General features: G+C 30.3%; 3 protein-coding genes across 4 annotated transcripts; 1 reads left to right on the top strand and 2 right to left on the bottom strand.

The window, feature by feature from the left end:
• Window positions 1-2,394: 2,394 nt before the first annotated feature.
• On the bottom strand, window positions 2,395-5,489 carry LOC106773742. The gene is made up of 2 exons (XM_014660486.2): window positions 5,218-5,489; window positions 2,395-3,016 (listed from the first exon to the last, which is right to left on the bottom strand). The coding sequence occupies exons 1-2, from the start codon at window positions 5,312-5,314 to the stop codon at window positions 2,430-2,432; spliced, it is 684 nt and encodes a 227-aa protein (XP_014515972.1). The 5' UTR covers window positions 5,315-5,489; the 3' UTR covers window positions 2,395-2,429.
• Window positions 5,490-7,130: 1,641 nt separating this feature from the next.
• LOC106772895 (1-aminocyclopropane-1-carboxylate oxidase homolog 12) lies at window positions 7,131-10,104 on the bottom strand. The gene is made up of 3 exons (XM_014659518.2): window positions 9,357-10,104; window positions 7,995-8,316; window positions 7,131-7,613 (listed from the first exon to the last, which is right to left on the bottom strand). Exons 1-3 carry the CDS (start codon window positions 9,881-9,883, stop codon window positions 7,362-7,364), a joined length of 1,101 nt encoding a protein of 366 aa, XP_014515004.1. The 5' UTR covers window positions 9,884-10,104; the 3' UTR covers window positions 7,131-7,361.
• Window positions 10,105-14,852: 4,748 nt separating this feature from the next.
• Window positions 14,853-20,847, top strand: LOC106774170 (vacuolar protein-sorting-associated protein 11 homolog). Of its 2 annotated transcripts, none has more exons than XM_014661052.2 (5): window positions 14,853-15,216; window positions 16,184-16,357; window positions 16,488-16,814; window positions 16,914-18,665; window positions 20,028-20,847. In XM_014661052.2, exons 1-5 carry the CDS (start codon window positions 14,974-14,976, stop codon window positions 20,415-20,417), a joined length of 2,886 nt encoding a protein of 961 aa, XP_014516538.1. In that variant the 5' UTR covers window positions 14,853-14,973; the 3' UTR covers window positions 20,418-20,847. The 2 variants fall into 2 exon arrangements, with proteins under 2 accessions (XP_014516538.1, XP_014516539.1); XM_014661053.2 differs by having other exon boundaries at window positions 15,113-15,216; window positions 16,123-16,357.
• The last annotated feature ends 1,410 nt before the right edge of the window (window positions 20,848-22,257 follow it).

Here is a 22,257-nt window from a genome sequence, read left to right as displayed (position 1 = left end):
TGTACAGATTTTATTTAATATATTATTCTGCCAATACACTAAATACAAATTTAAAAGTAATGTGGTTTAATTTTACAATGAAAGATAAACATAAATATAATATTAAAAATGTAGAATTTCCATATCTATAATATAACTTGTGCTATACACTTATTATTATTCTCAAAACTAATTTTACTTTTATTGAAATAGCTTTGTAATCCATAAATTTTTTTCACCTTGAAATTAACAAAAGCACTAATTACATCGTATTTGATTTTTTTCTATTGTAATCTGTTACATTAAATTAGAGTACGATATTATTATTATAATCCAATAAATTTTTTCCATTGTAAATATTAAACGCAAATTTTCATCTAAACGCAAAATGTGATAATGTGGGAAACTTGATTTTGCCCTTCTCAAACGAGCTTTTCATTTTTCCAATTGATCCAAACAGGGCATATGTTCATTGGATACTCATCACATTTTCTGACTAAGATATGTACTGACTTATCATTCATTTATTGTATACACAAGTGGTTGGGTACACTACATTGAAAAGTTATTTTCATTTTTATAAAAATTGTTATAATATTTAATTTTTTTTAATATTTTACTAAAGTTATATTAACTTATATCTTATAAAATTGTTACAAATAGAAAATTAGAGCTAAAAATAGTCGTCGACATAGCTTTGTTAGATAAATATATACAGCCTATATATCATACATACTTTATTATATATGAGAACCAACTCCACAATTTATTATATACAGCCTATATATCATAAATACTTTATTATTTAAAAAAATATTCTTTATTATACAATTTTAAATCAAACAACATAAAAATTTATTTTGATTTTCTAGTTTTTTTTTCATCCTTTTCTTTACTTCTACTTTCTAAAACTAATCGCGACAGTTTTTTTTAGTGAAAATGAATACTATAACATTAACCATCTACATTTAGGGTTTAAGATAATAATAATTTGACAACTTTTTATTTTTTTACAATATTAGGGCAGTTTCATTTGGTCTCTAGAAAACTTATAAAACGCTTTGTACAATTATTTTTGCAGCCTAGGTTTCTCTTTTCCTATTTTGAATTATATATATATATATATATATATATATATATATATATATATATATATATATATATATATTACATAATTTAAAATATTTTCAAAAAATAATGAATTGCATAATGTAGAATATTCTTAGATTATACAATTTAAAAAATATTTTTAGATATTATACCATTCAAAATATATTTCCAAAAAACAATGGCTTCCATAATGTAAAATATACTTTTAAATCATACAAATGTAGTGTATACTAGAGATGTCAAAACGGGTAATCCGGTTCGACCCGGTTCGATTCACTACGGGTTGGTCACTTAATGAGTCAACCTAACCTAGCTCATTTATTAGCAATTTGAACCCAGTGAGTAAACTGGTTAGCTCACTGGCTCACTTAAATACATTATTTTAAATATAAAAAATATAATCTTTCTATAATTTAAATCTAAACAAATTTCACTTTCACTCCTAACATGGTTGTTTAATTAATTTTGAAAATAAGGAACTTAAATAATTATTTCAAGAAAAAAATAATAATAAGTATTTTTTTATAAAATTAAAATTAAATTTTAATAAAATAAAATTAGGTAGGTGGGTTGGTGGGCCAACTCGGTCCACCACGAGTTCAACCCGCATGAACCGAATTTAAATGAGCCGGGTTGAAACATGATCCGCATAAAAAGAATACAAATTTTTCAAATCCAACCCGACCCAAACCCGTGGTAAGCCGGATTGACTCGCATATTGTGACCCATTTTGACAGCTCTAGTATATACGCAATATATGCTTATGCATACATCACACTTTAAGTATAGATAAATTTTATTTAGGGATGAATATGTTTTTTTACCTTAATCTTAATTAGTTTGAAACTTTGAACTAATTTAATCTTTCACTTTTAAAAATATTTGAATTTGATTTTTTTAACCAAATTTTATTAAGTTTATTTAAGATTTTAAACGCATTCCTCAACTAACATTATAAAAAAAAAATGTCAAACAGTATAAATAAATTCAAATACTATTTAGAATATCAAATAAACTTAATAAAATTTAATTAAAAGAATTAAATATAAAAATTTATAGAATTGAAAGACTACATTTTATCAAAATTTAAAAAAAAAAGATTAATTTTAATTTTTACTGAAAATTAAAGAATAAAAATATATTTAACCCTTTTGTTTATTTTCTAAGAAGATGAATTTGTAAACTTTTCTGGTTATATACTATCTCCTGACCTACAGTTTAATCCTCCAGAATTTATATTTGATATTAATGCACAACACACACAGTAAACAAAGTATAGGAAACTGAAGAAAAGCAATTCAAGAATTGTCAAGTGAAGATCTAGCATTACTGTAAACTGATCACAAAAGTGTAAGCAGCAAAAGGGACACAAAAGAGATGAAAAAGATGTTAAAAAGTGCAACAGTCCTTGTGTGTCCTATACCACTGCATGGAGTACTGCTTCCACTATAACAGCCCTTCTTTTGCTGGATTCCTGCACCATGATTTTCAAGCACAAAGGTGGAGTTTGTCTGTCCATTGCTGAACAAAACACACCAAAAGAAAGGCCCTTTATGGAGTCCAACAAGGCCAACTCCAACTTCAGTGTGTGTTTTGTTCTTCAGAACAGACACAGAGTTCTTATCTTTTATGAGAACTTGTGAGAATGCCAGTGATGGTTCAAGATACTCTCTTTGGCAACCAACAATGTGACCAGTTATGGTGCCAAAAGTAGGAAGCTCTACACCACAGTTGGGAGCAAACACTTCAGTGAAATCCTCTTCAGGAGGCTTGCAGTTTACAGCATTGTTATCACTGCAGTTTCCTTTGCATAATTCAACGTATTGTAAGGCCATGCACCCTAAACCAGGGCTGTCATTCAAGTGAGGAAGCTTCTGTTCTGTTCGGTTCTTGTTTATGATGTCAACTATGTCACTGGCAGGGTTTCCTGAGAGACAAAACATCAAGCTCGTTTTTAGAGATGATGTTTAGTGGATGTGCATGCGCATGAAAGAGGCCGTGTTCATCTTGTTTCTATTAAATTGACTTAATCATCAGAGTGATTTTTCATATATATATATATATATATATATATATATATATATATATATATTAGAAAGTGGGTTTAAACCTAACTTAACCTTACAAAACCGACTTGTAAGGTGAGGATTGCACCTCACTTATATATTATAAATTGGCCTTATCTCTAATCGATGTAGGACTTCCAACAATATACAACACCAATGCAACACGAGTCAAACCTAAAAGCTTAATACAATGAATTTATAGATATTCTTTCTTATAAGATATTCAACTTTCTCATCTCTATCAAATAGGACTTATACTGATATAGAGATGATATGTTCACTTGAGAGATACAACATTAATGAAACACGAGTCAAACCTATACAAGAGAATGACACTAACTCTAATCTAGAACCTTAATTTTCTTATAAGGTGTTCAAGTTTCTCATCTCTACTTAATATGAAACTTAGACTCACTTGAATTTCCAACAAGATTTGACCAAACGAAGAATATGTTATAAAACCTAGTTTTATTAATGTTGGGTATGAACAACAATAACAAAAAACACAAGGATAAGAACAAGAAGAAAACAACTATATTGTAGTGGAAGGTTCTATACATAGAGTTTGTTCACAAAATTCAACATATAAAACTAAGAAAATGGAATAACAAAAAACTGCAAAGACTGTTAAATCCAAACACCATTCAATGCATATGGTAGATGATTTACCTAAACCTCATAGTACTAGATGTTTTCCAGTAGAGGGTCTTCTATTCTCTTCATTAGACTATTATGATCTGAGAGCCAATCATTATAGTTAGGACTGAAGCATTGAGAAAATGATGCATACATCCTTGATGTCCTTGTTCAAGTAAACCTTACCTGTATTGTGTTCAACCTACAGACCTATTCATTTGTTCAGGGTAGATTTTCTTTTTGCCAGTAGGAATTGAACACAGACAGTTTACAACAACTCATTCACCCTACTCAACTAACCATGTTAGACTCCTTGACTTCTTGGAATAGATACAAACACCATAGTTCTACTAAAATCCATAGATTGATAAATATGCTTTTCTGGGGAATTGAATTCTCTATTGCAAAATACTTCTGATAAGCCTAACAGGCAAAAAGATATATATGATTATGGCCTATTGAGTACTTTCTAACCAAAATGGAATCTTATCAATTATCAGTATCAAGACCAAGTACACAATGAGAACTAGGACTTGACTTTTAAAATAATTGTTAAAAGATCTTCATTGTTTCCTGTGATTCCTGTGACTTTTAATGTTTTACAGTGATTCCTGTGAAGACCAGCTATAAATACCATGAAACAAACTTTTTCTAAAATTAATGAAGAATTCTCAGAACATGTGAAACAAAGGTGTAAGGTACAGAAATAAGATGCACTCCATGCCAAATCATCTAGCATATTTCTATAGTCATAACATCGCCGATCATAATGAATGTAGCATATCAAAGAAACCAATTTCACATTTAACCAATCTATAAGTTCAGCAATGTACTATTGAATAATGATTCAGTAATTAGGAGTGCACTAAACAGATGAACTGGACTACTATAAAACTAAACTGATCTTTTAAAATGATTCAACAAAACTGAACAATAAAATTGTTTAAACAAATTGAACTATCAGCTCTCACTCTAAATTCCCTTTTTTTTCCCACTGATTTCAAAATTGTAGTACAAATCCTTAAGAAAATTTAAGACTGTTATTATATAGGAAACCTTCAACGAAACCTCTCATGGAAAGAATGTGCAGGAATCAAAGATCCAGAACAAGATGGAAACTTTCAAAGCCAAAGACAAAGCACGTTTGAACTTATATTAAGGAGAGCTTCTGGAATACCCATTACACTACACCAACCATTTCAACAGTACAAATATCTAACACCCCAAGACACAATAACAGAACAACCTTGCAGAATGACAAAAAACAGAGAAAAAAGAAACATTCACAGATGAAAGGCAACGTTTGTTACTTACTAGTCATGCCCACAATGTCCTTATAACCAAATAACAGACACAATGCTCATAAACACACCAAATGCCAAAACAATCACACAAAAAGAGAGAAAAAGAATACAACTTTACTTACCATGGATGTGATGGGAGAGAACAAGAGCTGGAAAAAGAAGACAACAAGAGAAACAACAAAAGAAATGCAACACCCAACACCTGGGGTTGTTCATCATATGCAATGCCGATGTGAACCAAAAAAAAAAAAAGGATTTTGCTATGGCAGTAGTGTGAAACAAAGTGAGTAGAGAAAAGGGTAACTCGAGTTGAGGGAAAAGTTGATGAATTGGCCTAAATGGAGGAGATAGGGAAGAAAGGGCTGGTGATGGGTGCCAAAAGGACACAGAGTGGTCCCATGTAGCCGTTATCTCCTCTGTCATTGAATGTTTTTTCCTAAAAATGCTACCCATTTTCAACATGGGACCCATGATTCATAGAAAACTGTGATTTTGGAGACAAAGATGATTTAGTGATTTTTAATTTTGTTTAATCTTATTTACAGATCACAGCACTATCTTTCCAAAACATTTGTTAATGGTTTCTTTTGATATATCCTTCGTTATTAGCTGAATTTATTGAAAATTATGGTAACAAATTTCTTGGTATTTCTTCTTCAAGACATTATCTTAATATAACATAATGTCTTAGGAAACTAGCTGTCTAAAAATGTTAACAATTTCATTATATTTCTTCTTTAATAGATCATTTTAAGTTTTATATATTAATATAACCTTAAATATCATTTAATATATCTATCGATTTGAAATTTTACTCTTTCCAGTCATAATTAATAGGTATCTTTATCTGATAAAAGCTTCTTTTTTATATTTAAGTTCATATTTCAAGACTTAAAAGATATACTTTTCATTTATTATCAAAATATTTATTTCTCTCCAACTTTTACAAATAATTAGAATGAATTATTGTCTGACATATCATAGGTGAACCATTCATCATAATAAAAACCATTATTAATACCATTTTAAACAATATATTAATTTATTAAACATCAAAATTAGCATTTCTTTTAAAAATAATGATAATATATTATAAAATATTGCACAAGAGGTATCAAAACCTTTTTACCACTAAAATAATGCATAAACTTCAAACAATTATGTTATATTTAAATTTCACTAATTCAAATACTAGATAGCATGATACAAAAACAAAACAAAATGGCTTATCGTACTAAAAAATATATCATAATATGTATTGATTTTACTTATATTGTTATTGATGTCTTTACTATTTGTAAACATAGAGCTTTTACTTTTATTTTTATATATGAATTAATAATGAATTTTAAATTAGAATAAATTTATATATATACTTTGAATACTTGGTTTATATTATTATGTAAAGAAAACAAAATCAGTGCAATGAAAACCAATGTTTGTAAATCAAAAACAAAAGTTATAATATATATATATATATATATATATATATAAGTATTGCCTTTGGATAATTCTCTTAAAATATTTTTGAATAAATTAAAAATTTAATTTTTTTATATAAGTAATTCCATGTATTTCTTTTAAAATCCGTTTCCTTTTATAATTAATGCATCACACCATAAAAGGAAAGTAAGAGTTGTATAAAAGAAATGTAGAATATTTTAAATTCCATTTTTACACACATATTAGAGAAATTGATTTCCATATTCTGTGAAAGTTAGACTTCTTTTGTTTTTTAAGATAGATTTGGAGAAGTGAATTTAAGTGAAAAAAAAGGTAAAGAAAAAGAGTTTTTTGGATTAAAATATTCGACAAAATATACTATTTGAGTAAATTTAAAATCCAAATGTACTATTTGAATGAAAAAATCGCACACACATTATATATGTATACACAACTTATTTTTTATATGATTAGATTCATACTTGTAATTCTAATATTTTTTCCTTCAAGTCTAGGAAAAACATTCACAACTACTCACAAATACAACGTGAATGAACTCTGTGTCTAATCACATAAAAGATTGATAACACACTGTATCCAAAACTTTAAGAAAATTGATTGATGGGTCTTCATCTTTATATAGAGTTTTTCTTTTTCATTTCTACCCATGTGAAACTTAGACTCAAACTTGAAATTCTAACACTACTGGCATAAAGTCATATCAGATTCAGCAATCATGTTTATTTATGCTAACTTACTCTGTTTCTGATACATTTCATAGTTGAAATCTTATAAGGTGTAGTTTCTGATTCATTTTCCTAGTTCAAATCTTGTAAGGTGCAAGAGCACTGGTACCATCAAGTCCTTTTGCAACAAAGAAGGCTTCATACTCAGCAAATGTAGTTTCCCTATATTTGGGAGGATTGTCTTCATTTAACAGTTCCTTTATAGGTCCAAAAGGCTTTGAGGATGCCTCAACACTTGGGCTGAAAAAGCATGCAACAGATATCCTTGGACCAACATCATTTGAAAGCACTCTGTGTTCAGCACTCTTCAATCTATCATTTGTTATAAGCTACAATTCAAACACAAACAATGAACAACATGTTTACATCCAATAACAAGGCTCATTCACATAACAGATAGAAACACTCAGCATATTCTCTGATACACTCTTTCTGAAACACTTTGACATACTCTTATGAACATATTCTTTAACATTAGTTGAAATTCATACAAGTCTCAGTTGTTTAGTAGAACTCTTTCTTCTATGTAGTAACATTGGATTATAATAATACATTGTGCATGACATATTTTTATCACTTCATTATAAAAGTTAGCTTTTAACTTTCCCCAACTTCCCTTAGAAAAATGAAGCCTTACATGTAAGTAGTATCCATGATAGGTAAAAGTTGCAGGAAATATAGAAGAAACAGGAGGATAACAGAAAACTTGCCTGCAAAAAGTCTCCAATATTAACCACCAAAGCACCAGGTACAGGGTTTATATCAATCCACTTGTCATTGCATCTTATTTGGAGACCACCAATATGATCCTGGAGAAGGATTGTGAAGAAATCATTGTCAGAATGCATGGTGGTTCCCATGGTCAAATCAGGTTCAGGACATGCAGGATAATAATGACAAAGACCAAACACTCTCCCAGCACATCCAATATCTTTGAGATAGTTTGAACTCAGATCCAAAGCTTCTGAAAACAACTCAAGCAGTAAAATACCAAGCTTCATTATGTATTTACTGTAATCCAGCAGTATGTCTCTGCAAGAACATGCAATCAATCAGAAGGGTGGAATTTCAGTTTTGGAACTTTTCAAATTGTCTCAGTTTCTACAATAGTTTAAGTTTTAAAACTTCATCCTTTAACTTCCATGCTATATTATGCAGAAATTAACACATATCACAAATTAACTAAAAAATACGCTTTGTATTAGTCTAACTGAAACCTCACAAACTCAATTTGTAAGATAAAGTTTGCATTTACTAATATACTTTAAATTGGTCTTGTTACTAATCATTGTCATTGTGAGACTTCCAACATGGATGGGAAAGATAATAGATAACATACAACAAGGAATAGTGACTACAAGAACTATGGCCAGAGCTAAAGAGAAGGATAGGATCAACTAGTCATGAAGAATTCCACTGTTCTTTCCTTTCGTTCATCAATGACATGTTTTCTTTCTTGCTTTTCATGTGGGATGAAACCCTTTTTGGAAATCTTTGAAGATCAAAACCCTTTTAATGAGATTCACCAAGATTAGCACATTACAGGATATTAAGACAGCATGTTATTTCAAGTTTTGCCATTATCCACAATCAGCATCTAACTTTGATCAATTCCACCACCTCTGTTTGATTCACTTGATAAGCACTGGTAGAAATTTGGTTCCTGTGTATCCATATAGATCACAATATGCAAAGCCAGATATGTTTCTAGATTTGACAAGAAATGCTTCTCTGCATAGTATGTCAGAACTATACTTTTCCCACCCAACCAAACATGACAACATTGCCAAATTTGAAAGAGACATAACAGCTGAATAAAGGTATTAAGTTGTTTCCAATTCACAAGACCTGTTAGGTCTATAGAGGATGAGATTCACTAAGAAAATACAACATGAGATCTGAGTCTAACCACGTAAGTTTCTAAATCTGTGTACTTTAACTACCATGAAACTCATTTTTCCTTCTGAACTCAGTACTTCAGACTACTTTCTTTAGATACTAAGAATCATGTCATATCATGTTAGTTTAACTGAAATTTTTTGAAGGAACACATAATTGGTACACATACATACCTGCATACTGCAGGAATTTCTTCTGGTTTGGGGACATCAGGGTACAACAAACACTTAAAAGTGTCCCTCCAATTGAGTGCTGGCTGTGAGCCATATAGATCAAAATTGCTGTTATAGAAAAAGGGTTTTGTTCTATCTCGTGAATAGAATTCCCTTTTATGTTCAGCATCAAGTTCATGAAACCTTTTGACCCCATTTTGCATCTCCTCAAGAACACTCACAGGGATGTCATGATTGATCACCTGAAAGAAACCCCATGTTTGAGATGCTTCCTTTACTATGCCAACAAGCCCTTGGCGTTTGCTTGCATCCTTGTGAATATCTGCAAGGTCTATGACTGGAATAACATGGCTTGTGTCGGTTAAATTTGAGACCTTCTTCTCAGATTTCTGAGGAGGATGACGGAATATGCCAGGAACGTTCTTGTAACCTGCATCAACAAGCCCTTTGACACCAGCTTTTGTTTCATCAAATGCTTTTCTTTCACTCAGAACATAACCAAAATCTGACTCACTTGCTGTTCCCATTTTTCTGTTGTAGTGTGAAATTGGAACTAGGAGAGTGAGTGGATGAACCAGGAAAGAACTAAGCAACAGTATGAAACAGCTAAGGCTTGAAGATGAGCTTGAAAGGAAGTCAACAATGGAGGAAACTATGACAAGACAATGGTTCCAAACTTCACAATCTTCTCACACTTTGACATTAAAAAATGAATCTTCTGTGATGTATTTCTTGTTCTTATGTCAATAGCATTTAGTTTATAGTTTTTCTTTATCTTTTACTTTACAAGTCTCTATCCTCTTGTTTGATATAGAAGAGAAAAGAGACTTTTACATAAAACCATAATTATGAACAAAATTTGAAGATAACGATATTTTAACCATTCTTTTTTAACAATTTTTTTACAACAGAATATGTATTATTATTTTATTGGTCTGTTTGAATTTATTCTAAAAAAATATTTGAAACGGACCACTCACATATGTGTTATAAAAAAGTTATCAAAAAAAAGTTGTTAAAGAAATTTTTTCAAATTTTTTACACAATCAAACACATTGAAATAGTTCATATCTTATATAATTGAATCAATTTTCACCTAACAATTACATTTCTCATGTTGGTGTGCATATGTTTAGTTTACTTTTTAAATTACATATTAGTATTTTCTTGGATTCTTTTACTCTTATGATATGACTTTCTTTATATAGGATTTACGTGTAAGATTATGATATGTTAACAATATGTTTTTGACATAAAAATAATGTTGATTACTTTAATCTGTCCGTATATTTAAAATAGATCAATTATAAAATATGTGATTTTAAAAAACTTATAAAAAAATTGTTAAAAAGATATTTTTCTCAAGTTTAATATTTAAAAATAAAATAAAAAATGCATGTGTAATATAGAAAAATAAGAGAAATTAGTGTAAGATTTAAAAGAAAAATAAAAAATTGAAATGTAAGTGTAATTACAAAATTTTTTAAAGAGGTGTAAATCTATTTTTTTTTTCTTTTTATTATAGAAACCACCAAAAGAGAAGGATAATGTATATAGATGGGAGAAATCAGGCTTATGAATTTGTGATCTAAAATAGGACAACGGTGGACCTTTCTGATCACATCACACTCTTATTTTATATTTTCTATTCTTTTTTGTTTTATATATTTCTCACATTTGGATGTCAATTAAAATTAAAAGCCTCTTCTTTTTTATATTTTTATATTTGTTTCTCAAATTTTCCTAATTAATATTTTTATATTTGTTTTCTAGGGCTACCTAACCGTTTGTCATTAACTTATCACATTTTTTAATATTTTAATTTTTTAACTTGTTAATGTTGCTCAATTTAGAATATTAGGAAGGTAAAGTATTGTCACTTGATCGCTTAATTTGATATGTTAGTTATCGATATTAAAAGTTGAAGAAAAAAAATGGTATATTTGTAATATCTCAAACTTTATTTTGTAATTTAATTATAAGATTTTAAGTCACATAATTATTAAATAATTTAAATATGTTCTTAGATGACAAATGGTGAAGAGATGTTGAGTTTTTGAAAAACTTATTTAATAATTTCTTATTTTATAATTATTTAAATGGAAATGTTTTTTTTTTCTTAGATTGTAAAACTCACTTTTAGGTGATTAATGATATAATTGTATCATTTTTTATGATGGTTTATAAATTACATTACTTGGATTAAAATATGTATTTATAATTAAAATTAGAGGAAAATATTAGATTAGCATAGACTACTGTTAATGCTAATTTATGAAATAATAATTTTTTTATTAATTTATTCTACTAATTATAATTCAAATGTATTATTAAACCATGGTCTGAACTATACATTTTTTTTTTTAGTTTCTATACATTTTGAAAAAAAAAAGGAAGAAAAATGAATGGAACATTTTTAAGCACCTGCTAACATGTTTAGTAGGGTATTGGTAACTACTTAAGTTGATTTAAACTTATAAAAAGGAAAAAGTTATTTCACACTATTTGATTATCATTTAACAACTTTTATAGGAATAAAATGGTTTAAAAATTAGCTTTTGTATTTAAATAAAAAAAAAGGTAAAAAATAGTACTAGTATAGTATGACTATTCTAAAACTCACCTTTATTGGAGGGTTTTAAAACTCACTTTTATTTGACAGTGCATAATTTCAAAAGAATTGATCAGGTAGTCGAACAGTTGAATTAAATTGGAGTTAATGTTAATGATAATTATGTTAAGTTTAAGCAAAATCATTATTAGTTAGGTCGTAATTAAGTCAGTGAATAATTTGAAGCTCATTTCAAAATCTATAAATAGATTTGACATATTATGGTAAGTTGATTACATTCATTACTAGTTGCAAATAACTCATGTGTTTGACCGACCAGTAGAAAATGTGAAGGGAATGAAAACTTTGATCTCTGCTTGGAGTTTGAAGACCGTATCAAGGAGAAGATTTGACATTGACCATATCTCGTATTTATAGCCAAAATGGCCGCTCAGACGAATGAATCTTAGCAATTAAAAAAAGCAAGATCCAACGATCCACGGTTTGTGAACTTTCGTTTAAACGGATACCTGAATCCTAAAAAGTCATGTGTCCCAATCTCATCGGTTACAACTTCTTGCAACTATAACAGTTACAAAGTAACTCCCCACGTAGTTAATCGTGTTAAACTGAGCGATTACATGAAAATCGAAAATCCTATCCTTCCACCAAAAACGCACGAAACATTCTCCAACTAAAATACCCTTTCGTATATCAAGGTATGAAGATATGCTCGGGCTTAGGGGTCTGTGTATAGTATGACCATTTGGTCAACTTGAGATCGGACAATTTTACCAGCCTGTAACCCCAAAGGAATTGCTCGGGTAGCCGAGCAATTGGATTAAATCGAAGTTAATGCTAATGATGATTATGTTAAGCCTAAGCAAGACCATTATTAGTTGGACCGTAATTAGGTGAGTGATAATTTGAAGTCCGTCCCAAAATCTATAAATACAGGTTTGACGTATTGTGGTAAATTGGTTACATTAATTACACATTTATTGCTAAATTGTTGGACTCTTAGTGACTTTAACATCGAAGTGTCTTTTGCATTTAACTCTCATGTTTGATTGAAGGATAATGAGCATGAAGTGAAAAAAAAAAATTAACCTATGCTTAAAGTTTGAAAACAATATAAAGAGAAAATTTGACATTGATGTGATGAGATCAATTACTCACACTTCTGAATTTGTAATGGAAAGTGGATGCCTAGAATAATTTTATGTAACCATTTTCAAATCAAAAACCTAGTAAAAGTCTTATGTATCCAATATTACTCAATACAACATACAACAAACACGTTCAACAATACCAATATCAAAAAACGAAAGTTCATCAAAAACTCAAAACTAACCTTGAAGGTGGGTTCGCTATTGGAATAAAGCATTGTCACCGGTGAGGGAGAAAGGAGAACACGCCTATGGTGGTCGCAGGTGGTGGAGCTTCAATGAGCACAAAAACATGAAATGAATTCATAAAAACACAAACAAAATGGAAACCAAGGTAAGGTAAATGACAAAAAACTGACCTTTGTTCTTCCTTGCACTCTTGAATGAAGCGGTTCTTATTTCTGAAAGTGGTGGAGTTTGAACTCGCGTTCGGGACATTAATACTAAACAAAAAAGGGATATCAATCAATAAAAATTAAAGAAATATCCAAACAAAGACAACGAAAACACTTTCGTCAAGGGAAATCACACAAAACTTTCTTTTGTTCTTTCTTGCACTCATGAACAAAGTCCTTGGTTAAAGCAGAAAAGATGTGGTGACGCTATTTTTAAAAAATAATTACAATGATGACATAAAAAAACTCCAAACTCGATGTCTTATATTTTTTTGACGTCTGAATCAAGGACATTCGACTTCATAGGATACATTTTCATCCTCGTGTGAAATATTTTTATCAAATTTACTCAATATAAAAACTTATTTAAATCAAAACGTTAAAAACTTATTTTGTACTAAATATAATAAAACAATTTATATTAAAAAATTTTAATATTAAAATAATCAAATTTTACTTTTTTTTAAACTATTATCACCTTTAAAATATCATTTTCTAAATTTTTATGCTGAAGATAAATAAACTATACGTATTTTTAATATACAATTTGTTTTTAATCTATTACCATTATTTTGGACAACGAGAAATTATTTTAAATAAATACCTTTAGTATATAAATGATGCTATAATTAAAAGGAGTAATAAATAAATACTTTTGAGCATATGAAAAAGAAGTTTATATTTAATATAACCAGTTTATTGTGATATAATATATTGAGTTGTACAAATTTTATTTTAAAAAGTCAAATTCAAATTAAAACTATTCAAAAAAAACTTAAAAGAGATTAAAAAGCTTAAAGAAATTCTAAATCTTTTTCTAAAAGAATAAGAGACAGCAAATAAACTGTCAATTATATTTCGAAGTTCTAAAAGTCTGTCACTTTTATCTTAAAATTAATAAAGTTCAGAAAATAGTTTATGAAATTAAATATTATCTACATAATAAAAATCTAAATTAACAAACATAATGATTAAATTATAAATTACTAATTAATTTAATCCTCAAAATTGAAATTATAAAAACAAACCGATCCCTAATTCTATTCGCAAACCAAATATAATCACACATTTAAAATTAAAAATGTAAATAAAGAAACATTTTAAAATTAGAGTCTAACTATATTCCTTTATCATACATTAATTAATTACAATAACTATTTTCTCATTTTATTAATTTCAGTTATCAGTTTGCCATACTGTTATAATTTTAATTGTTAAGAGCACATTTAGAATAATTTTCAAAAGCACGAAGAAAAAATACAAATAAAAATTATTTTTTTTCATGACCCAAAGTTAAGTTATGTATAAATTAATAAATATTTATATAATCTTTTTCATATAGATAAATTAAATTTGAGTAATGTATAAATAAAATAAAAAATTTTGCACTACACGATGCAGCGTTGCAACGTGCTAATGGTTCGGAAAGATTTGTGAGAAAGGAAAAAGGCGAAGCACGATTTTGGCGAAGAATCTGAAAACGCGAGGCTTTGATTCGCGAGATGTATCAGTGGCGGAAGTTCGAGTTCTTCGAGGAAAAGTACGGCGCCAAGTGCACGGTTCCGGAGGGCGACGGCGGAGACGACGTCATCCGGGAGAAGAAGATCGAGTGCTGCTCCAGCGGTAGGGGCAAAGTCGTCACCGGTTTCGACGACGGCGTCGTTTGCTTTTTCGATCGAGGCTTAAAGTTCAACTTCGCTTTCCAACCTCACTCCTCTAACGTTCTCTTTCTTCAGCAACTCAAGGTTACAGAGGAATTATTGTTGCGGTTTTCTGCAATTGTTTTTTTTTTTTTAATTGCGTCTGATGATATTATTGGATTTTTTTAGAATTTTAATTGTGAAGATCGGTGAGAGAATTCGAGAGTTTAGTGAAGTGTTTTTTTTTTTTTTTTTTTTTTTGCGTTTTTGAAGGATCGAGGAAGGTATTTTGCGGTTTAAATGTTTTGTTCGGAGAAGTAGGAGCTTAATTACGCTTTGATTCTTGAATTGAAGTTCAGTTATTTTTTTAATTGTTGGAATTAAGTAGCAGTAGTGCAACCTCACTTTTCTTCCGTTGTATTTCCTCAAAAGCACTTTGTTCGGTGAGATCGTTGGTGGAATTTTCTAGGACTCCGCTTTCAATTGTGTCTGAGTTCTGGTTGTTTCGGTGGAGGAATTTTCTAGAATCCTATTTTTAGTTGTGGGATTGGTGATAAGAGTGACCTGGCCTAGCAGCAAGGTTTTAAATTGCAGTTGTGATCGTGGGGGATCCCGGTTGATTTGGGTAGTTGTGGAGAAATTTGGCCGCATGCAGTTGCAATTGCCGTTGACTCCAAAAACCTTAACACAGCAGCTGAAAATGGCAGTTGTGCGGTGACTCCAAAAATTCTGATGCTGTGGTTGTTACCATTTTTTAAAACATTGCTTAGTAGCATAGTGGCTTTTTTATTTTTTTTTGGTGTGTGTGTATGAAGGATTGGACATTGGTGAAGTGCTTTTTTTTTAAGTGCATGTTTTGATGTTTGTTTGTAATAATGCGAACTGACATTCACACATTCCAAAGCATGAACTGTAGAAGAAAAAATTTCTGTCATTGTGTTGAACTTAGTATTGGTTAGTTTAATTTCAACTGATAAGATAACCAAACGCATGTTTTGTTGGGTTGTCTAGGGTTGTGCTTTGATTCTTGATTGAAGTTAAAAGAGGTGTGTTTTGTGTGTTGATTAACCAGCAACGCAATCTTCTGGTAACAATTGGGGAGGATGAACAGCTTACTCCCCAGAAAACAGCTTTATGCCTCAAGGTTTTTGACCTTGACAAGATGCAACCTGAGAGTTCGAGCATGACAAGTCCTGAATGTGTTGGGATATTGCGGATATTCACTAATCAGTTTCCAGAGGCAAAGGTAACGAATGAATGGCGTGCTTGTTACTATTCTTTTTGTGATTAATGATAGTAAAACTGGTTAGTATAGTAATGTAGTTTTGTTGTCTTTGTCCCACATTTTGATGGTTTGAAACTATGGTGTACTGCAGATTACATCTTTTTTGGTTTTAGAAGAAGTGCCACCTATACTACTCATAGCTATTGGTTTGGACAATGGTTCTATTTACTGCATCAAAGGAGACATTGCACGGGAGCGTATCACGCGTTTTAAGCTTCAGGTTGAAAACAACCAATCGGACAAAACTCTGTCTGCTGTAACTGGACTTGGGTTTAAGGTGGATGGTCAATCACTACAGTTATTTGCTGTGACTCCAAGTTCAGTGAGTTTGTTTTCGTTGCATAATCAACCACCGAGAAGGCAAACCCTTGATCAGATTGGATGTGGTGTAAACAGTGTTGCTATGAGTGAACGCTCTGTATGATGTCTTTGTTCATTGTTCTCAAATAATTTTTATAAATTGGCATAATTATATTCTTTGTAAATGCTGAATGTCTCTATTTGTTAATATGAATAGGAGTTGATAATTGGTCGACCAGAGGCAGTATATTTTTATGAAGTTGATGGGCGTGGTCCTTGTTGGGCTTTTGAGGGAGAGAAGAAATTGCTTGGATGGTTCCGTGGATACCTTTTGTGTGTTATTGCAGATCAAAGAACAGGAAAGCATACTTTCAACATCTATGATCTAAAGAATCGATTAATAGCCCACAGTGCATTGGTTAAAGAAGTTTCTCATTTGCTTTATGAATGGGGTAACATCATACTCATAATGAATGACAAATCAGCTTTATGTATTGGAGAAAAGGATATGGAAAGCAAGTTAGACATGTTATTCAAGAAAAACCTGTATACTGTAGCAATAAATCTTGTACAGACTCAACAAGCAGATGCTGCGGCTACTGCTGAAGTGCTAAGGAAATATGGGGATCATCTATATAGCAAGCAAGACTATGATGAATCAATGGCCCAGTACATACTTACTATTGGTCACCTTGAACCTTCTTATGTTATACAGAAGTTTTTGGATGCTCAAAGAATCTACAACCTCACAAATTACTTAGAAAAGCTACATGAGAAAGGTCTTGCTTCTAAAGATCACACCACACTTCTATTAAACTGTTACACCAAATTGAAAGACGTTGAAAAGTTAAATCTATTTATTAAAAGTGATGACAGCATTGGGGAACTTAAATTTGACGTGGAAACAGCAATCAGGGTTTGCCGTGCTGCCAATTACCATGAGCATGCAATGTATGTTGCAAAGAAGGCAGGGAGGCATGAGTGGTACTTGAAGATCTTGCTTGAAGATCTGGGTAGCTATGAAGAAGCCTTGGAATACATTTCAAGCCTCGAATCAAGTCAGGCAGGGATGACAATAAAGGAGTATGGGAAGATTCTGATTGAGCACAAGCCAGTGGAGACTATTCAGATTCTCATAAGGCTTTGCACTGAAGATGGTGACCGAGGACGCTCAAATGGAGTGTATATGTCTATGTTGCCATCTCCTGTTGATTTTCTTAGCATTTTCATTCATCATCCTCAGTCCCTTATGGATTTTCTAGAGAAATACACAAATAAGGTTAACGACTCACCTGCTCAAGTTGAGATTCATAATACACTTTTAGAGTTGTATATATCCAATGAATTGAACTTTCCTTCAATGTCGCAAGTTAATGATGGTGGAAATTACCTTAATGGAGTATCAGCAAAAACTATGAGTGCTCAGTCTAACGGAAACACTGCTAATCACAAAAGTTCTGCAAAGGGAAAGGACCTTCTTGAAAGGCATAAAAAGGGTTTACACTTGCTTAAGAGTGCATGGCCTCCGGAGACAGAACATCCACTATATGACGTTGATTTAGCAATTATACTATGTGAAATGAATGCATTCAAAGATGGACTTTTGTATTTATATGAAAAGATGAAACTCTATAAAGAAGTGATTGCATGCTATATGCAAGCACATGATCATGAGGGGTTAATTGCATGCTGCAAAAGGCTGGGGGATTCAGTTAAAGGAGGGGACCCATCTCTTTGGGCCGATGTACTTAAATATTTTGGTGAGCTTGGAGAAGATTGTTCTAAAGAAGTAAAAGAAGTTCTGACTTATATTGAGAGGGATGATATTTTGCCCCCAATAATTGTGCTTCAAACTCTCTCCAGAAATCCATGCCTCACACTTTCTGTGATTAAAGATTACATTGCTCGAAAGCTTGAGCGGGAATCAAAGATGATAGAGGAGGACCGACAAGCTATTGAGAAATATCAGGTTGGCTGTCAGTTTTTTTATTTGTTTTAAACATTTGATAGTTTATAAGTTGTGTCCATCCTTTGTGTACACAACAAACATTCCTGTAAATTTACATTCCTTTTGTTTTCTAATGGTTTAAACAATTTAAACAAAAGTAAGATGCATTCTGGAAAATAGAAACTTAGCAGATAATGGTTTTTAAATGTAAGCAGTTTAAAATTTAACAAAATAGAAAACACAGAAAGCTAAGGGTTTTTTTTTTTTTTTTCTCTTTTTCACTAAAAAAATTACTCGGAAACATACAGTAACATATCTATGAAGAAGTGGTTAATTTTTTAGAGATGGTATTTAAAGAACAAGCTACTCTTTGGTTTGGTATCAATCACCAAGTATGACTTTTTGTTCTAAAAGATAATTAAAATTATAGCTTTTCTATTTTGCACAACCTATATAAAGTAGCTTTTCAAAATTATAAAATATCTGATCTCCTTTAGATTCTAGTTATTTTTCAAAGGCTTTAACAAACTCAATTTACATTTTTCAAAATAGAATTGATTTTTATGCAAAAGAAGAATACAGATGATTTCTTTTTTATTGATGAGAAATCATTTTTTAATGTAATATAATTTAATTCATGGAGAAATATTTCTCAATAGTTATGTATGAAGATAAAATTTTGTATCTGATGGGGAGGAGTATGGGGAAAGAGAAAAAAAAAATAGAGATAAAATCCTTCTTTGCCTCAAGAGAATGTAATAATATTCTTTTTTTTTAATTATTATTCTTTCTGTAAACTATATGGAAGTATTCTATGAAGAGTCTGTTCAGGAAATTGAACATTATGTGTTTTGGTTTCTATTGTTCTTGAAATCATTCCTTCATAATTAAATATGAACTAGCACCTGAAAACTTTAGCAGAAATTGAAGACATCGAAATCTGTCACGGATGGAGACCCAAGTAACTATTGAACTGTTATGAATGAAAAACTCTTCTTGAAGTTTAAAGCATTAACAGTTGGGTGATTATGATTATTCAATGTGAAGCAGACACCCATTTTCTGTTATATATTTTAGTTAGCATCTTCATGTCATAACAGAATATGCCACTTGTTTTTAAGTCATTTGACTTGCATTTTCATCACCAGAATGCTTTTCCGTTCAAAGATTTAGTGTATTGTGATGATAAATGGTAAACACAAATGATGATTTTGTTAAAAAATATTTGAATATAATGAAATTTATTGTATTTAGGAATTTTTCTCAGATGTTCCTATTTATATAGATAAAATTTCCATTGCCTCATGAGTCTGGTGATGTTCTTTGTTGATTGTTATTCTGTAAGTAGCAAGGAAGGATTAACATCGAAGTATTTCTGTGCAGGAAGATACACTGTCAATGAGGAAAGAGATTCAAGATCTTAGAACAAATGCTAGAATTTTTCAGCTTAGCAAGTGCACTGCATGCACCTTCACCCTTGATCTGCCTGCTGTGCACTTCATGTGCATGCACTCATTCCACCTTCGATGCCTTGGCGATAATGAAAAAGAATGCCCTGAGTGTGCTCCTGAGTATAGGTCTGTCTTGGAAATTAAAAGAAATTTAGAGCAAAATTCTAAGGATCAGGACAGATTTTTCCACCAGGTGAAGAGCTCTAAAGATGGGTTTTCCGTCATTGCCGAATATTTTGGGAAAGGGATCATCAGCAAAATAAGTAATGGATCCACTTCTGGACCCAGATCCGGAACTGCATCATCCACTAGTGGTTTCTAAAGCTTGAGATTTCTGCCACTTGCTTTTCAGCACTCCTTCATTTAACATAAAAATAGTTGGGCTCTGGATTTTGGATGAAATTTGGTTACTTTTTGGGTTTCAGATTTCTTAATTGCTGCGTGTTGTCTGGAGTCCAAGGTTGATATTTTCCATAATGTGCTGAATGTTGTAAATTTTAACCAGGAGTGGTTCATCCCTGAATGGTCTTACTCTTTTGCCGTAGTATTGAACTTTTTGGGAGGATTTGAAGCACATTTTCATTCCAGCTTCTACTTGATGGAGATACAACCCACTTATTTAAGGTAATGTGAGATTTACTAGGTATGAATTCAGGTGATACTTTTCTTTTTCTTATTTTTCAGTGTAAAATTATGCCGGAATATAATCATGGAAATGAGATTTTTATTTTGATTGTTTTAATTTTTTTTAAGGCGATAGTAACAATATGAATTGTCTGCTTTAGCCTCCTGCCATTGATTTCTTATATTTGATATTCTATTTGTTATTCTCTGCTGTATTAAGAATTCCACTTATTTTGTATTTCTTTAAACTATCAGTGGTCTTTACACGCATGTTTCACGTGACAAAATACATGTTACTTCTAAATTCTGATTTGGTTCACCCCTAAGTATATAATTGGGTTAGACATTTAGAAAATGATGAAGTTCTAGACCCATCTGATCTTGGATGTTTAAAATTAAATCCATTAGGATAATGATATTTTGATAAAAAAATTTTATAACATTTTAACATCATTTATATGTCATTTTTTGATTGGTTCGTAATGTTGTTTATGATTATTATTATTAATTGTAAAGGAATTCTTTACCAATCAGAAAATGACACAAATAATGTTAAAATATTATAAAAAAATGTTGTCCAAATATCATCTTCTAGTTTTTCTTTTTTCCCTTGTGCTCTGAGTGCTCTTATGAGTGCTCTTATTGATGCCGTGTGACTGGGTTCAGAAACTCAGTTCAGACCATTAAATTTTAACTTTTACAGTAAATTTTCAATTTTCCTTTAAATCTGGCCTTGGGCACAGGAGAAATCTTATCTAATCTTTGAGAATTATAAATCTTACTATTTCGATTTGAACACATTAGAATTATTCATTTATTCACTTATTATCGATACACTAAAATAATATGGTTATTTTTTTATTTTCTCTTCTTTTTTTAATAACCAGAGAAAAAAAAATCTTTCTATGATATACCTTTATCCAAAATTAGAGAAAATATTGTCATCAGATAGTCTAATGGAGATATAGAGGTGTTGCCGCATTAGTATCCACATTTTTTATGATTATAAAAACGGTTAATGAAATTAAAATAAATAAATTATTATAACATTTGTCATAATAATAAAAAAAACAATTATCATGTAAATATTGTGAAATTTATAGAATACGTATTATATAATATTAATGTAATGTTATACTATATAAAGACTAGATAAAGTTTTTTTTTCTTATAGATATATTTCACTTCCCAAAATTTATTTTTTATTTTTCTTTTCAGAGATGATGAATAAATATAAATTTTCTGCTTTTGTTTTCATTTTCATTTATAAATTATTAAGATATTCTTAATTTATTTGTTGATTTGTTTTAAAATTATAATTATAATTTTTTATTATTTTGTATTAAAAAAACAAAATATACGTTCTTTCAGTATTAAATTTATATTTTTTATTATTTAATAAATTTGTTGATGAGTTTCTAGCTTTTATTTGGAGAACAAACAGTAAAACCTGGATACGGTGACCCATCTCGAATTATCCTCTCCCGGCAAAAATCAATTTTCTCTTAAATTTTTTACCATATATTTTTTAATTAAAT

The sequence above is a fragment of the Vigna radiata genome, chromosome 9 (assembly GCF_000741045.1).
Source record: "Vigna radiata var. radiata cultivar VC1973A chromosome 9, Vradiata_ver6, whole genome shotgun sequence".
Taxonomy (NCBI): Eukaryota; Viridiplantae; Streptophyta; class Magnoliopsida; order Fabales; family Fabaceae; genus Vigna; species Vigna radiata.
The sequence above is the reverse complement of the archived record's forward strand: the minus strand, read 5'-3'. Positions and strand labels throughout refer to the sequence as shown.

Excerpts from the sequence above, each read along its gene's own strand:
- LOC106772895 (XM_014659518.2), bottom strand. The coding sequence starts at position 9,883 with ATGGGAACAGCAAGTGAGTCAGATTTTGGTTATGTTCTGAGTGAAAGA. Across the intron at positions 8,317-9,356 it reads GAAATTCCTGCAGTATGCAG|AGACATACTGCTGGATTACA; the intron begins GTATGTATGTGT and ends ATGTTCTTGCAG. Across the intron at positions 7,614-7,994 it reads ATATTGGAGACTTTTTGCAG|CTTATAACAAATGATAGATT; the intron begins GCAAGTTTTCTG and ends TTTGAATTGTAG.
- LOC106774170 (XM_014661052.2), top strand. The coding sequence starts at position 14,974 with ATGTATCAGTGGCGGAAGTTCGAGTTCTTCGAGGAAAAGTACGGCGCC. Across the intron at positions 15,217-16,183 it reads TCTTTCTTCAGCAACTCAAG|CAACGCAATCTTCTGGTAAC; the intron begins GTTACAGAGGAA and ends TTGATTAACCAG. Across the intron at positions 16,358-16,487 it reads ATCAGTTTCCAGAGGCAAAG|ATTACATCTTTTTTGGTTTT; the intron begins GTAACGAATGAA and ends GGTGTACTGCAG.
- LOC106773742 (XM_014660486.2), bottom strand. The coding sequence starts at position 5,314 with ATGATGAACAACCCCAGGTGTTGGGTGTTGCATTTCTTTTGTTGTTTC. Across the intron at positions 3,017-5,217 it reads TCTCTCCCATCACATCCATG|GAAACCCTGCCAGTGACATA; the intron begins GTAAGTAAAGTT and ends TTTGTCTCTCAG.